Source organism: Vanellus vanellus (genome assembly GCF_965231255.1).
Source record: "Vanellus vanellus genome assembly, chromosome: 8".
In the NCBI taxonomy this organism is placed as follows: Eukaryota; Metazoa; Chordata; class Aves; order Charadriiformes; family Charadriidae; genus Vanellus; species Vanellus vanellus.
This window is the reverse complement of record NC_138913.1, coordinates 15,156,845-15,173,172: the sequence shown is the minus strand read 5'-3', so window position 1 is coordinate 15,173,172 and position 16,328 is coordinate 15,156,845. Positions and strand designations below refer to the sequence as shown.

At 61.6% G+C, this 16,328-nt stretch overlaps 3 protein-coding genes across 3 annotated transcripts; all 3 read left to right on the top strand.

Annotated features, from left to right (window-relative positions):
- The first annotated feature begins 2,213 nt into the window (after positions 1-2,213).
- On the top strand, positions 2,214-4,046 carry LOC309674940 (uncharacterized protein). The gene has a single exon (XM_082487130.1). The coding sequence runs from the start codon at positions 2,219-2,221 to the stop codon at positions 3,944-3,946; it is 1,728 nt and encodes a 575-aa protein (XP_082343256.1). The 5' UTR covers positions 2,214-2,218; the 3' UTR covers positions 3,947-4,046.
- A 3,491-nt stretch (positions 4,047-7,537) lies between these two features.
- On the top strand, positions 7,538-9,541 carry LOC309675025 (uncharacterized protein; the record flags this gene model as incomplete). The annotated part of the gene is made up of 1 exon (XM_082487226.1): positions 7,538-9,541. The coding sequence occupies one exon, from the start codon at positions 7,538-7,540 to the stop codon at positions 9,329-9,331; it is 1,794 nt and encodes a 597-aa protein (XP_082343352.1). The 3' UTR covers positions 9,332-9,541.
- Positions 9,542-13,199: 3,658 nt separating this feature from the next.
- LOC309675024 (uncharacterized protein) lies at positions 13,200-16,128 on the top strand. The gene has a single exon (XM_082487225.1). It carries the CDS (start codon positions 13,201-13,203, stop codon positions 15,964-15,966), a length of 2,766 nt encoding a protein of 921 aa, XP_082343351.1. The 5' UTR covers position 13,200; the 3' UTR covers positions 15,967-16,128.
- Positions 16,129-16,328: the final 200 nt, after the last annotated feature.

Below are 16,328 nucleotides of genomic sequence, written 5' to 3'. Positions count from 1 at the left end.
CCGGAGGTCCTGGTGCTGGCAGGGGCCATAGCTGGGGAGGGAACTGCTGTGTATGTGCCGAGGCGATGCCATGGACTCATCCCAGTGTGAATGTGTGACAGCGAAGGACAGGATCGTGCCTGGGCGCTTGGCTTTGCCTCGCCTGCCGCCACGGGTTGGGGCACCCCCCCATGTCCTATGGGGGACCAGGGGGTCCTGGGGCCGAGCTGCTACCTGGGCGCTGGCTGATGCGAGCAGCCTGTTTGGGGGGGGGCAGCTGCTCATCTTCAAACAAGAGCGCTGGGGTTCAGGAGAGGGAAACCCAAAACTCCATCCTTGAGACGCTTGCTCTGTTTGCCGAGGAAATAGGAGTTGGAAGCAGCTCTGCTCCAGCGCTTTCCCTAACCCCGACGCTGCCCCTGTGCTGATTCATTGATTTGGACGGGTTATATACTGGGAGGGGAAGCATGAACCACACTCGGCTCTCTTGCCAGCGCAGAGCTGTGCTCGCTCGGCGCTCGCGGCTGCAGGACACTTGGGTAAGTCTCCTCTCTACTACTGCCCCTGCAAGTGGCCCCGGGCCTGGGGGACTCCCGGAGCAGCTCCAAGGGGTGGTGGTGTGGCGGCGGGATCTGCACATTCAGCATCTTTTGATTTGATGCGGAGATGTTTATCTTGCAAGGGTACTCCAACTAACTGAGCCTGCTTAGGCATTGTGGGAGCTGAAATAGTTACATAGACAATGTATCTTAAATAATAACCTATAAAGAAAATCAAGGGGGGGTGCAGGAGTAACATTTAGGGGGGCTGATGTTAGGAGCAGTGGGATGCTGAGGGGCTGAGCAATATTCAGCCTCTTGGTCTGTGAGTTTTTTATCCCTAGAAGAAAAGAGGAGATAAATTGTTTTCAGCTGCCTTTCCTGAAGGGCGCTCCAGCTTGGATGCTCTCTGAGCTGCTTTACCAGGGAGTGACATGAGTGGGGCTTTTGATGTGCAGAGCGTTTGGGGAAGTTTATAAATGGCTTGCTATAAACAAAGCTGTTCTTGGATGGAGATTGTTTCCATATGGGAAACATAAACTGCGCTGGCTTGTGGAGGGTTCCTCCCTCCCCAACGGAGAACAAGCATGTTCCTGGGAGGGAGCCCGGGGCAGAGGGCAGGGGCTGTCCCCCTCTGTCCTGGGGTACTGTGCCAGCCGGGACGCCGTGCCCGGACCCCTGCGCTGCCGGACTTGCCTGTCTGCTGAGCTGTGCTTGGGGCCAGGGGGGAGCTGCAGGTTTTCTCCCCACCTTGTGCCTCTCAAAGCTGTTAGCGGGGGGCTGCTCTGTGCCAGCCTGGCGTGAGGCTGCTGCTTTGATCTACGGAGAGGGGAAAGCTCCTGGGCCAGAGGAGGGAGGAGAGGGTGTCCGTGGTGGCTGTGCTTGTGGAGTGATGGAGGACTTTGCTGTAAAGCCCTCACTACCCTTGGGCTCCAGGACTCCCCCGGACACTACCCCTGGGACGACCCCACACATGGGTACCTGCACTGGACACCCTGCTCTCATGGCCAAAAGCAGCCTGGGTTGACCTTCTTTTGGGGATGGGGTGCAGACAGGGCCACCCCGGTACCCAGCGTGGGCAGGGGAACCGGCAGAGGGCTCAGAACCCCCAGAACCCGGGCTCCTGCAGGATCTGAGCTAAAGCACACCCGGGCAGCGGGTGCCGGCGCTGCTCTTGGCTCTATGACAGAAGCTCAGAGCCCTTTCCGCTGGGCAGAGCCAGGAGGGTGCTGGGGGGAGTACCTTTCTTCCTGCCCCAACCCAGCATCCCTGGGAACCACTCGGCTGTGGGTGCCGCGGGCTGGGTCTGGTGAAGGTCTCAGCAGTTTGGTGCTGCTGGGAGGCCAGCGCCACTGGTAGCGTCTCACCACGCTCACTACAAAACAGGAAACCACCGTGCTCCTGGCTGCTGGAGGAGCCGAGCGAGGGGGACGCCAGGGATGCCACTAATAGCTGTGGTATGGCAGCCAGGCGCCGCAGCCCCCAGCTCTGTCCCGCTCTGCGCTGTCCCCAGCCCCGCCTGTCCCCAGCCTTCCTCGCCTGCCCTCCTCTGCCTTGCTGCCGTGCTGGGAGCAGGAGCGTGGCCACGGACTCGGTGGCCTTTTCCAGGGACAAAGCAGCGCCCATCCCTAGCAGTGGCCCTGGGGGGCTGGGAAATCGCAGGGGCTGAGCCCCCCTCCTTTGTTTTTGCTGCAGGCCCAATGGAGCGGGGAGGCTGTTGGCGGTGGCTGCTGCTGCTGGTGGGCATCCAGCTGGCTGGTGGCCAGTGCCCGGAGCTGTGCCAGTGTGTCCGCACCGCCCAGGTGGAGTGCTCCGGTGCTGGCATCACCGTGGTCCCCAGCCCCCTCCCCATGAATGCCATGACCCTCCAGATCATCAACACGCGCATCGTTGAGCTGGGTGACGCGTCCTTTGGCAACGCCTCCCTGCTCATCGGGCTGCGCATCGAGAAGAACAACCTGTCGCGCATCAGCCCTGGGGCCTTCCAGCACCTGCCCGACCTGCGCTACCTCAGCCTGGCCAGCAACAAGCTGCAGGAGCTCCCTGTGCAGGTCTTCGAGCCCCTGGACAAACTGGAGTCGCTGCTTCTCTCCAGCAACCAGATCCTCCAAGTCGAGCCTTCCCACTTCGCCCACCTGAGCAACCTCAAGGAGCTGCAGCTGCACGGGAATAACCTGCAGGAGCTGAAGGAGGGGGTGTTCGACCAGCTCACCAGCCTCACCAAGCTCAACCTGGCCAGGAACAACATCGACCGCCTGCCGCCCCGGGCCTTCGAGCGGCTGGCGCGGCTGCAGGTGCTGCGGCTCTATGAGAACCGGCTCCGGCAGATCCCGGCGGGAGCCTTCGATGGGCTGCCGGAGCTGCAGGAGCTGGGGCTGCACCAGAACCAGTTGGAGACACTGTCGCCAGAGCTCTTCGTGCACAACGGGAACCTGCAGAAGCTCTACCTGTCCAACAACCTCCTCGCTGCCCTGCCGAGTGGCATCTTCTTGCCCCTGCGCGCCCTTGCCAAGATCACCCTGCACGTCAACCGCCTACGGGACATCTCCCCGGGTGCCTTTGGGCCGATGCCTAACCTGCGGGAGCTGTGGCTCTACGAGAATGAGCTCTCCACCCTCCCGGCTGCCGTCTTCAGCAACCTCACCCAGCTGCAGCTCCTGGTCCTCAGCAAGAACCGGCTACGCTCGGTGGCACCGGGAGCTTTCCGGGGCTTGGGGGAGCTGCTGGAGCTGTCGCTGCACTCCAACGCCCTGCGCCGCCTGGACACCCAAGTGCTGCAGGGGCTGCCCAAGCTGCAGAACATCTCCCTGCACCACAACCAGCTGCAGGCGCTGCCGCGGGGCCTCTTCGGGGCCACCCCAGGGCTGCAGCACCTGCAGCTGCACTTCAACGCCCTGGAGTACCTGCCCGCCAGCATCTTCTCCCCGCTGGCCGCCCTGCGGGAGGTGAAGCTGCACAACAACTCCTGGCGCTGCGACGAGGGCATCCTGCCCCTGCGGGGCTGGCTGGAGGACAACCCCCACAAGGTGGGCGAGACACCCCCCCTCTGTGCCCAGCCCCCTGCCCTGCGGGGCACCCCCATTGCCGGGCTGCCACGGGACCAGCTCCTCACCCCCCGGCCCCCCACTGCCTCCCCCCATCCCAGCACCCCGCTCCCCGATCACCCCTCCGAGGCGGCATTGCCAGAGGGTGCCTGGATGGAGCCCCCCACGGGGCTGCCGGTGTCCCCCCAGGAGGAGGAGGAGGAGGAGGAGGAGGAGGAGAGGGGGCGGTGGGGGCTGACACGCACGCAGAGCGGGGTGGTGGTGGCGGTTGTCGTGCTGGTGTGCGTGGCTCTGCTCGCTGCTCTCGTGGCACTGGTGGTCTACGGCTGTAGGAAGAAGAGCCACGTCGTGCTCATGAGGATGAAGGCACCTAACGAAGCCTGAGCTCCTGGAAGACCCTGGGGGGACCAGTGCTGGGTGGGGGGTCCCCTCCCCGCGGGGCCGAGGGACAGGATGGCGGCTCTGCGGCAGCTGCCCTCGCTGATTTGGACAGGCCGGCATCACCCCGCGTGCTGCGCACCCCCTGTCCTGCTCTGCTTTGCCCTGCCCCTGCTCCGCAGCAGGGCCTCCCCCGGGGTGACCCCCCATGGCTGCCCCTCCTGCCGCTGTGCTCCCTCCCTGCCCGGGGGCAGCAGCCGGGGTGCTGAGAGGGACCCCTCGAGCGGGGACCCACAGCCTGGCCACGACGGTGCTTACCCCAAACAACAGGACTTCCCCATCCTTCCCCTCACATCGTCCCCTTGCACTGCCTGCTGTCCTCCCCCGGACCCTCTTCCCCATCTTCCCCCACCCCCACCCCCCCGCCATGCCTGCCCGGGCAGGTAGGTGCTAGCCCCCACGCAGGGCCAGGAGCTGAGCGAGCGCCTTCGCCCCAAGCAGAGCTGCGTGTCCTTGTCTCGCTTCGCAGCGTGGCTGCGTCGGGGTGGGGATCCCCGCGGGGCTGGGCTGCCCGCGCCCGGCGCTGCTGCTGCGGTGGCACACCCGGAGTGACTCGGCCGCGTCCAAGCTGCCCTCCTTGCCTGCAGGCACAGCCACCATCTTCCCCCACCCCAGGCAACCTCCTGCTCCCCTCACGCCTGCGCATCGCCCACCGGGAGAGCCGCTGGGCCGGTGCCTGGGCGCAGCAGCAGCCCCCCTGAGCCCTCGTCTCACGCTGGTGCTGACCCTCCTGTGGCCATGCCCCTGCCTGCAGCGCCCTGCCCCGGCCAGGTGGGTGACCGGGAAGCTTGTGGGGGAATTATAGAGGTGGGGTGATGGGTGCGAAGCGTGCACAGAGCTGGACCTGCTGCCTGGCTGTGCTGGCTGCCCCCTCCCCAGGGCCACGTTGCAAACGCCCTTTCCCCGGCGAGGGTTGCCGGGCAGGGGCTGGGGGAGGCTCCTCTGCTTGTGCCCTGGGGGCTGCTGGAGCATACAGCCCCCACAGGACTGCTCCTGCTGCACCCCATCTCTGGTCCTCACTGCCTCAACACCTTCATGTGTACCCCGCCAGCTCATGAGCAGCCTGGCCCTGCTCTGCCTGGCAAAGCTACATCCTCTCCTCCTCCTCTTCCCACCCCAAATGTCCCATTCTGTGTGCCTGGTTTTGCTGCCTGCTCGCAGCCCTCGGGCCACGGGGATGCTGGCGGTGCACACCGGGAGGGGTTGTCAGCAAGCTCTGGTTGGAAGGGGCCACACTGTCCCCCCAGCAGCACTTGTGTCCAGTGGCCACTGTGCCTCCTCCAGCCGTGGCATGGCCACAGAAGAGTCCCTCTCACCTCTACACATGGTACAGCGGCGCCAGACTGCCTGGGGATCACTGCCACGGGACAAGGGTCACACGTGATGTGCACCCCATGGTGCTGGCTGCTCGTGGCACCCCATGAGCCAGTGTTGGCACAAGCAGCCCCAAACTCATGCACACGATGGGATGCTCCTCCAGGCTGGGACATGCGCAGCATCGGGAGACGCGGGACCATGCTATGGGGCTGTTGGGTGCTGCTCTGTGACCTCTCCATTAAAGTGCAGTTGTCCACCCCCAGTGCCAAGAGCTATTTGTTTGCTCCTCCACAGTGCACAGCTGGGGAATGACCCAGCAGGGACAGCAGCTGTGCTTGAATTCCTCTGCAAAAAGATTATTTCATGTTGAGGAAAAGCCCATACAGGCTGGTGGGGCTGGGAGAGGGTCAGTGGGCTGTGGTCGCAGAGCCCGTGGTGGTCCCTGGGCTCCAACCTGGGGTGAAGGGACCTAGAAGGGCTTGGCTGTCCAAGAGCAGCAGGATGGTTTTTGGAGAGTGAGCTGAGACCTCGGTAAGCTTCTCGACAGGGATGCCAATGGCCTCCTGCACAGTCCTTCTCCCTGGGGCAAGGACCTGAGGGATTACCCAGCACCCTGCTGGGGCTTGTGTCAGCTGTGTTCTTTGTGTGTCACCGTCTGCTCCATCGGTCCGGCTGAATGCTTTGTACACACGTCCCTCCTCTTGCCCCTGAGGGTGTCTCCATGGCCGCTGCCGCCCTAGACGGTTCCAACAGAGGCTCTTGCAAGGCAGCCCTTAAAGTGGTGTATGCTGCTCCCCCGGGCAGGTCGCAAGCTCCCAGGGAGTCCAGCTGGTCCACGGGTCCCTCTGGCCATCCCACTGCTGGCTGAGTGCATGTCCCAGGCTGCAAAGCACCTGGTGCATCTCAACATGGTGGTCCCAGGGTGGTCCCCTCCTTATGGCATTGGTTTGTCTTGATGAGCTGCGCTTGTGCCCTCTCTCATGCATGGGATGTTTGCTAGCCCCATTGGCCAGAGTTTTAATGAAGTCCAGGGGAGGTCTTGGAATGCTGCCGCAAGCAAATGTGCTGACCTTGGACTGGGACCAGTGCCACCCATGACAAAAGTGCCCGGCCACCATCCCCGGGCCAGTGGACATCCGGGGCCAGGACCCCGCTTCCCTGCCAGGATGCTCGCTGGCGGCTGCCTCTGGCCTCACCTCCAGCCCCTCTGGGGTCGGGCTATTTTTTGAAGCGCTCCAAGGACACGGGTTGTTGTTGCCGATAAGCAGCAAGGGGCAGCTCCGCCCCAGCAGGAACGGGTCGTCAGCCGGCTTCCCATCCGCCCCACAAAACATCGGCCCATCTCGGTGAGCGGCGTCCCTGCAAACCTGCCGCAGGCTCGGTGGCGGTCCCCACAATGCCACGCTCGGTAAGTGGCAGCCACATCGCTCGGGTGGGTTGGGGGGGGAAGGGTCCGGGATGGGTGGGAGCTGCTGTTGGCTCTGCGTGAAAACACGTGAGGTGGCGGAAAGGGAAAGCCCAGCCCAACGCTGCTCTCAAGCGCTGATGTAAGTGCAGGATACCCCCGCTCGTGCAGGGTGTCTGCAGGTGGGCCTCGCTGTGGGGCAGGCAGCATCCCCCATCACCCGGCGTGTGTCCCGAGTAGGGAGGGACTGGCGGAGGTCTGGAGGCCACCGTTTTGCTCAGGTGGTTAAAAAGTGCCCCCCCGTGGGCTGGGAGTAGGCATTTGGTCAAGCCAGCTATCCCTCGAGCTGATTTGACGCTGCTCTGGTTGCTTGCAGAGAAAGAAGTAACTTGATGGGCAATTAGAAACACAACCAGTGGCGCCCGCTCCTTTTGTCACTGAGCGCAGAGGAGCCCTGGAGCGTTGTCCCCATCACCCTGTGTGCAGCACATCCCCGCGCTTCACACATTGCCCTGCCCCAGCAGCCAGGTCCCTGCCTCTGGAGACATCTCGTGAGGCTGTGGGTTCCCCTGAGACCTCCGTGGGACCCCACAGGTGCCACCTCGGCCACTGGTTTGCAGGACGTGGGGGCTGTTGGCGGGAGTGACATCACCCTGGTTGTCACAGGGTGGGCTGGAGCAGGGCTGGGGTGCAGGGAAAGAGCCCTGACCTGCTGCCCGGGGCAGGTGGGGAGAGATTTGGGAGGGGAGCGCTCCCCATTCCCCCAAAGGGAGCACTGAGGTAGGGCCAGGGGGCCGGGGCTGGAGGGACACCCCATGCCTGGGGCAGCTACCCGCGGTGGCAGTGTCCTGGGGCTTGTTCTGCGTTTCTGGCTGCAAAAGCTGCTTCCCCAGCAGCACCTGCCGGTGGGTGCAGATTTCTGCCCTGCTGAGGCAGGGGATGAGGCTCGGCTCCTTCTCCAGTGCAGGCTGGTGGTCTACGCGCTGCTGGGGCTGGGGTCCCTGCTGGTGGGGGCGCTGCCCCCGCCCTGCCCCCCCACCTGCCAGTGCTACGACACCTCCAAAGTCTTCTGCTCAGAGGAGAGGATGCGGGAGATCCCAGCAGGCCTGCCAGGGAATGCCACCCAGCTCTTCTTCGTGGAGACGGCCCTGAGCAGCGTCCGCAGTGGGGCCCTGGGCTCCAGCAACACCCTCACCAAGCTGGTCTTCCTCAACAACAACATCCAGGAGCTGGAGGCCGGCGCCTTTCGGGGGCTGCCCAGCCTCACCGAGCTGGAGGTGTCAGGAAACCCCTTGCCAGCGGTCAGCCCGGGGATGCTGGTGGGGCTGCCCAACCTCAGCAAGCTCTCCCTGGGTGCCAACACCTTCCGCTCCCTGCAGCCGGGGCTCTTCACCGCCGCCTGCCGCCTGCAGGACCTGCGCTTGCCAGGGAACAAGATTGAGGCGCTGCCTCTTGGCATCTTCCGCCCGCTGCGGCACCTCCAGACCCTGGACCTCTCGCAGAATGTCCTGGCTGAGCTGCCAGTGGGGCTACTGGCCCCCCTCACCACCCTCCGCCTCCTCAAGCTCAGCGACAACCTGCTGGCGCGGGTGCCCCCCGGGGCTTTCAGGCCGCTGGGCCAGCTGGCCGAGCTCCACCTGGACGGTAACCGGCTGGAGGAGCTGCCAGACGATGCTTTCGCCGGTCTGGGGGGGCTGCGGCGGCTGCAGCTACAGCACAATGCCCTGGGCAGCCTGGCCCCTGACATCTTTGCTGGTCTCCCCAACCTCACCGTCCTCAGCCTGGAGGGCAACTGCCTGGCCACTTTGCCTGCCGCCCTCTTTGCTGGCACCCCTCACCTCCTCCACCTCTCACTGGCCCGCAACCGGCTGGAGACACTGCCCCAGGGTCTCTTCGCCAACCTCTCGGCGCTGCAGACCCTGGCGCTCTCGCACAACGCCATGGTCCACCTCCCCACTGGGGTTTTCCAGGGGCTGGTGGGACTGGCGGCGCTGCAGCTGAGCCACAACAACCTCTCCAGCCTGCCGGCCGGGCTGCTGGCCGGGCTGCCCCTCCTCACCGCCCTGGCGCTGGACCACAACCGGCTGGCCCGCCTGCCCTCGGGGCTTTTTGATGCCAACGGGGAGCTGGCACGCGTGGGGCTGACCGACAACCCCTGGGCCTGCGACTGCCGCCTCGCCTACCTCCTGGGCTGGCTCCAGAGCTTCGCTGAGCCCCTCACCCACTCACAAGCCTCCTGCGCCAGCCCGGCTGCCCTTCGGGGACGGTCCCTGCTGGAGGTCCCCCAGGGGCAGCTGGAGTGCCCGGGAGCACCCGGCATCCCCCTGGAAGAGGGCTGGGACGGGGAGCTGGGGGAGGATGCTCTGGGGCAGTGCGCTTACAGCAACCCTGAGGGCACCGTAAGCATGGCCTGTGACACCACCAGCTGCCAGCAGCTCAGCCTTCGCCTCCCTCCTCCTCCTCCTCCTGGGCAGGCGGCAGGACCGGGGCTGGAGTACCAGGGCGCCTGGGTGCTGCGCTCCCGCTGCGGCACATTGCAGGTCAACATCCTCATCACGGCGCAGAGCAGGGATGAGGCCACGTCGCCAGGTCTCCCCACTGTGCCCTAGGGCTCGGGCAGGCGCCCGCTTCTGCTCTGCTGTTGCTTTGGCCACCTCCGGACCAGCCTGGGACACAGCACCTCCTCCTGTTCTGCTACCCCTGCCGTGGTCACCAGCTGTCACTGAGCTCTCCGCAAGAGCTGGCCTGGTGGTATTTATTCTCGCAGCCATGCGTTTCCTGTATATTTGGAATTTCATTAAAACGTACGTATTATTTCTGTGAAACCAGTTCCTGTGGTGGAGAAAGGAAACGTTTCCCCCCATGCCTGCCTGCGTATTTGGGGGAAGTGAAGGTCGCTGTGGCCCAACGGGGAACGGGCTGGGGCTGCGTGTGGTGTCCCATGGGTGCAGGTGCCTGGCGGTGGGTGGGTGCTGCTTTCTGGTGCGGTCATCTCTGCCCGCTACAGCTCTCCAGCCTCGGCTCTTTCCCCGCATCCCTCGGCCGTGCAGAGACCCGGCTGCAGCCTGGCACCACCCCCCGGGCACGGCGTTGGTGTGGGGTGTCTGAAGGAGACATGGGTGAGCGCTGCCGAGGCACGGGCTGCAGGGTGGGCTCCAGCCCAGGGCTGTGCACCCCCAGGGACCGCGAGGATGGGGCACAAAGTCCCAGCAGGGCTATCAGCCCAGGGGACAGCAGGTACGGCGGGTGCGCATGTGTGAGTGCGTGGGTATATTCACATGGGAGTGTGTGGGTGCATGCATGTGTGTGTGTGAGTGCGTGTGGGTGCATGCATGTGTGTGTGTGAGTGCACGGGTGCATGCACATGGGAGCGTGTGGGTGCATGCACATGGGAGAGTGAGTGCGTGGGTACGTGCATGCATGGGGTGTATGACTGCGTGGGTGCATTCATGCGTGGGGGGGTGGTGTGTGAGTGCATGGTTGCATGCACGTGTGGGTGGGGGGTGTGTGTGAGTGCGTGGGTGCAGGCACACATGGGGCTGTGTGTGTGCGTGGGTGCATGCAGCCGTGGGGCTGTGCCGGGCGCCCCCCCGCAGGCGGCAGCGCTCCGCCGGGGGGTCGCGGTGCGGTGTTGCTGCACCATCTTGCGGCCGGTGGGACACGGGCTGTCCCCGGCCAGGCGGAGCCGCCCCGGGCCACCTCTGAGCCGGCCTCCCCGGCCCTGCCCGCAGCAACAGGGGCGCTGGGGACCCTGCCTGGGGCTGCGCTGGTCTTGCTGGTGGGCTGTTGCTGGTAGCTGTGCTAGCCGTGCCCTGGATTGCCGGCCCCACGCTCCGGGGAGGCAGGTGGCTAGCGCTTCACAAACCTTGGCACAGTTGCCACACCGCAGGGTCCGTGGCCTGCGGAGGTGGTGTCACTCCTGCTGTGAGCGCCATCCCCCTTGTCCTCTCCGGCTCCTGCCAACCTGCAGCCTCTGGAGCAGCCTGGCACCGAGCGGGGGGACCTGGATGCATATGGGATTGACGCTGGAAAAGGGTAAGCCTGTTGAAAACGTGCAATAGTTTGCAGTGTTTTTTTAATTTGCCAGGAAAGCCCAAGAGCATAAGCTGAACCTCAAAAAGAGCAGGTGAAAAACAAAGAAGAAATGCAATTAGTGCAATTATCTGGTGGGAAGCGACGGACGTCTTGTCATTTTAGGTCTTTGAATCAAACAGGTTGTTTCTTCCCACAAGACGCCCCGCACTGGTCAGGAGCACTGAGTGTCACTGCAGGAGGGTCTTCGGCTCGTGCTCGGCTGGCACAACACAGCCCCAGCCCTACGGCCAGCGAGGTGCGGAGCTGTGGGGCCGAGCCCAGAACCCGGGTGTCAGCGTATCTGTCCGGCCACAGACATCATCCCAAGCTTAAACAAATGCCTTCAGAGCAGCACCTTTAGCTGCAATAGCCAATTCCCGAGGAAGGAAACAGCTGGATATTTTTAACAGGAAAAGCTTTAAATAGGAAAACTCCTTTCTGTTGTGTCGGTGGGGGTGGTGCCTGTGAAGCTGGTGGGTTACGCTGTTGGAGTTATGGGACTGCAGAGACCATCGGCTACAAACCAGGCTGGCCTAGAGATCTTCAGGTTTCCCTAGATGTGACTAGTCAAGTGGCGCCAGCCGATAATGCCTAGAGGCGTACGTGCCTGCATCCTCTCCAAGGGGTTTCTGCGACGGCCTCCCATGCCGGGGCCACAGCTCCGCTGCGTGCTCCCCGGCTGCCCCTTATCTCCCCGCGCAGACCTGTGTCCTGACCTCGCGTGAAACCAAGCCCTGCGCCTGGGCCGTGGATAAAAAGCTGGCCAGGTGATGGGACCCCCGTCTGGTGGCCTCGCTCTTCGTGTGGTGTGGCTCGTTCCGGCAGCTGGACTCGTTCGCAAGCGCTCGGCCAAGTAAGCGATGCAAAACGCTTTTTTTGCTCTTTTAAAATGCGCCGGGAGGGATGGCTCTGGGGAGCTGTTGATCGTTTCCTTGCAGCAAGGAGCACGAGGGGCTGCAGCGGCGTGGTCTGGGGCTGTGCCTCCATGTCCCTGCACTGCTGGGGGAGGTGGGACAAGCAGGGGACCGCACTGAGGTCCACCGCAGTCAGGCAGGGTGAGGGAAGGTTTTAAAAAAAGCTTTGCGATTCAAAACTGTTTATTTTCATCCCCGTACACTCAGTCCAGCTGTTCCCACCTGTGCATTTGTCCCATTGCGCTGCCTCCGCAGCCGGAGTGGGACAGGCACCTTTGCGCCCGCACCCGAGTCTCCCTGGGCAGAGGACGGGCAGGGATCAGCAGTGGCTTCTGCCCCGGGGAACCCCGCGGGGCAGCTGGCACATGCCTCACCTCCCATCAGTTTCTCTTCAAACCCAGTAGCTTTCAGCCTCCTGTATTTGCTGACCTCTCAACATTTCTCAGAAAATAACTTTTCATAGCAAATTTACCCTCCCAGCATAAGTTCTTCTGTGTGGTCAGCTTTGATGGACACCCAAGAAGCAATCCTCAGCCCTTTCCCCTGCTCCCACCCAGGGCTGTGAATCACAAGCTGGAAACTATTGTCCTGGTACGATGCTCGCAGCCGTTAAATCCCAACTGATGTTTTCGTTGGGTGTTTCCGAATGACTCGATAGAAGTGATGGGCTTTACATGGCTGCTGGTGGGTGTGTGTCAGTGACTTCACCTCCTAACCGCAGGTCACAGCCCTAAATGTTAGGTATTAAACAGTTAATCTGTGGACATTACATAGTCTTTTAATGAGCCTCACCCTAAATCTTGGCTGCTGCTCATAAGTCCACCATTTCTATCTGACAAAGCTGCATAACCAAGGCCAAAATATGATGTGATCAGCAAGAATCCCCCAAAGGAAATGCTTAGAAGCTATGTTTTAAATAACCCTCCTGAACGGAGAGAAGCGGCAATGAAATAGCAAGTCCATCCAGCACAGTGTGGAAATTGTGAATAAACAAGGTCATCTGGTCTTGGCTGGCTCCTGGGACCCTTGCTGATCCCTCATTAGCAAGCGCAGGGCTGATTGCTTCTGTTGTTGCATGAATGGGCTATTGCCCTGCTGAGTAACTGGACCCACTGGGGCAGCGCTAATGGGCGGCAGCAATTTGCCTTCTTCACCCAGCCGGATGCCAAGCCTGCAGCCCAGGCGTGGGAGAAGGAGGGTGAGAGAACAGACTGTCCAGCCCTTGGCCCTCCTGGAGCATCCCCCAGTGCCAAGCCATGAGCTGGGTCACTCTCCCTTCCTCTCCATCCCTCGGTCCCAATGGCAGTGAACTCTTGTAAAAGCAGCATACGTTGGCTGGTACAGTCTCTCTATTTCTCAGAAAATGAGTTATGATGTGTGAATACAAGAGTCCTGAGAGCTGAACGAAGCGTGATACCACAGTTCATGAGCTGTGGACAGAGATTTTTCTGTTCTTCAAAACTGATTTTTGAAAACTTTTTTTCAGGACAATGTACCAGCATTTCCTTTTCCTTTTCTTCCTCTCCTTCCATCCCCATAAATGCCAAGATCAAATCCTGGGTGAAGATCCATATGAAATGCCCAAAGACTACCAGGAGGTCTATAGAGGGAGAAGAAATGACATCAGCGAGATCCCAAAGATTGCAAAGCCCTTCATTTCTGAGATGATCTTCGTGCAAACCAGCATCACTGCTATAAGGAAAGGTGCCTTCAAGTACATGCCCAACCTGATCAAGATTTTGTTTATTGGCAACAAGATCAAGACAGTTGAACCTGGAGCCTTTGATAGTTTGGAGAAGCTGAGGGACTTGGAGATCTCTGGTGCCTCATTAGAAGAACTAGTTGTGGGCACTTTCCAAAACCTTCCAAGCTTGCAGAGGCTGGAGCTGAGGGACAGCCACCTCAGACACATCCCCAAAGGCCTCTTTGATGGGCTGGAGAATTTGGGAGAGCTCTCCCTGCACATCAATGCAATCCCTTCTCTTCCAGAAGGCGTTTTTGATTCTCTCATCAATCTAACGTTTTTGGACTTGGCTAGAAACAGGATCACCGCTCTTCCTGGGGATGTCTTTAGCAAACTCCCCCATCTGCGAGTCCTCCGGCTGTATGAGAATGAGCTGCATGACCTCCCAGAGGGGCTGCTAGATGGCCAGCCGGGGCTGCTGGAGCTCAGTCTCCAGAGGAACAGGCTCAGGGCACTGCCACCCATGCTCCTGAGAAGCCTGCCTCACCTGGAGAAACTCCTCTTGGACAACAACCTCATCGGGGCTCTCCCACTCCATGGATTTTTTGGTTTAAACAAATTGAAGCTGCTGACTCTGGATTCCAACCACATTACAGAGCTACCCTGCTGCCTTTTTGACACCATGCCACACCTGCGGGAACTGGATCTGAGCAGGAACAGTTTGGCTACACTTCCAGATGGCATCTTTGTCAACCTCACATCTCTCAGCAAACTCGTCTTGTCCCACAACCAGCTAGCAGCCCTGCCAAGAGGAGCCTTCACTGGACTCAGTAAGCTCTTGGACCTCCAGCTAGACACAAATTACCTCTCTGCTCTGGATGATGAGGTCTTTGCTTCTCTCCCAAATCTGAAAACCCTCAGCCTTCGGAAGAACCAGCTGGAGAATGTCCCCCAAGGGCTCCTGGACCCACTGAAGAAGCTCAACTCAGTGTATCTGAGTGGGAACCCATGGACATGTGACTGCAGTCTCCTTTACCTGCACAGCTGGGTTCTGGGCAACAGTGAGAAGGTTAAATTGTCCACCCAAGTGTCATGCAAGAGTCCACCCCACCTGGCAGGGCAAGCAGTGACATCACTGAGGGACTACCACTTAATTTGCTCAGCTACTCTTCCTCTTCCAGCTTCTTTTAACCCACCTCTGCCATTGACCTCCACATCATCACAAGGGATGTCAACCTTGCTGTCACCTGGAGCCTTGCCCACTGCAGCACTGACTACACTGTCATTGGCAGCCTTTCCCATCATGGCACCGTCAACCATGCTGTCACCTGTGGCCACCTCTGCCATGTTGCCAACCATGCCAACAGAGGCCTTCTTCACTTCTCCATCAACCATGCCATCTAAGGCCTTCATCACCACTCCTTCATCAGCTGTGCTGCCGGAGGCCTTCATCACCACCCCATCACCAGCTGTGCTGCCCAAGACCTCCATCACCGCCCCATCATCAACTAATGTACCCAAGACCTCCATCAGCGCCCCATCATCAACCAATGTGCCCAAAAACACCATCACCACACCATCATCAACCATGCTGCCAAGGGCCTCCATCACCACCCTGTCATCAGCTGTGCTGCCGAAGGCCTCCATCAAGACACCTTCACCAGCTGTGCCACCTGAGGCACCTATCACCACTCCATCACCAACTGTGCCGCCCGAGATATCCATCAAGACACCTTCACCAACTGTGCTGCCCAAGGCTTCCATCACCACTCCATCACCAGCAGTGCTGCCTGAGATCTCCATCACTACCGCATCACCAACAGTGCTGCCCGAGACCTCCATCAACACCCCATCGCCAGCTGTGCCACAGGAGGCCTTCAGCCTGTATCCAACTCCAGCCATCATAAGCCTACAGCCTGCTGGGGCCACCAGCAGGCCACCAGAGCCTGCACTGTCCACTCTAGCTTCTGCCACCACACAGGCGTCAACCAGCACACTGGCAGCCACCACCGGACGAGTGCCTCCTGCTGTTCTGACACCCACAGAGAGGCCAGATACTGTCCCATGGGGGACACCCAGCATCTCCCTTGTCTCAGCCCCCTGGCCACCTTACAAGGCTGCTGCACCAGGCGTGGTCCCACTGGCCTCCTATTCCCCATCCCACCATGCTCCGGCGCCAGGCAGGGAGCAGGACCGTGCCACTACGTGGGGCTTGTCCACAGTTGACACCCAGCCCACTCCCACTGCCCCCCAACATGCTTCCACCCCTGCAGGCACCGTCCCACTCCCGATGCCTCCCGTCCCACCACCCTCCTCACCCCTGGCTCCCAGCGGCCGTCACACCTGGGGCTTTGCCCTGCGGTCCAGCCTGCAGCACTGCCGCATCTCCCTGGCCCTGGGCCTGGCCGCACTGGTGCTGCAGGTGGGCTGCACGCTGCTATGGGGGATGCTCACCCGCCTCCTTCACCAAGCCACCCGCTGTCAGGGCCACCCCGTGCCACCGGTGAGGCTGCTGAGTCTCCAGGCCCTGGCTGCCCCGGAGTCCCCCGAACAAGCCCGGGCAGCGCTTTGAGCTCTCCTGCCCCTGCGTGACCTGGGCAATGCCTATCGTCCTCCTTGGGGGTCTGGAGCCGTGTTGGTGTATGTCATGGGGTGCAGCCCAGCATCGGTGGGGTGCAGTCCCCCAGGGGTGGGTGTCCCAGTACCCGTGCTGTTTTGGGGGGCCTCCCCGCTGGCCCCTGGAGATGCTGTGAGCCTGGGGAGCCTGTGCACGGTGTCACTGCCTGACGGGCCCTTCTGCCAAGCGACACTAGATGGCATCCCGACACAGGCAGTGGCTGCCACCGCCTGCCCGGGGCCACAGGGAGCAGAGATGGCGACAAGAGGCCTTGGAGCCACCAGACCAAAATGCCGGAGACCCTGCACTCGGCCGGG

What these genes read in the sequence shown, in the direction of transcription:
- LOC309674940 (XM_082487130.1), top strand. Translation starts at nt 2,219, where the DNA reads ATGGAGCGGGGAGGCTGTTGGCGGTGGCTGCTGCTGCTGGTGGGCATC.
- LOC309675024 (XM_082487225.1), top strand. Translation starts at nt 13,201, where the DNA reads ATGTACCAGCATTTCCTTTTCCTTTTCTTCCTCTCCTTCCATCCCCAT.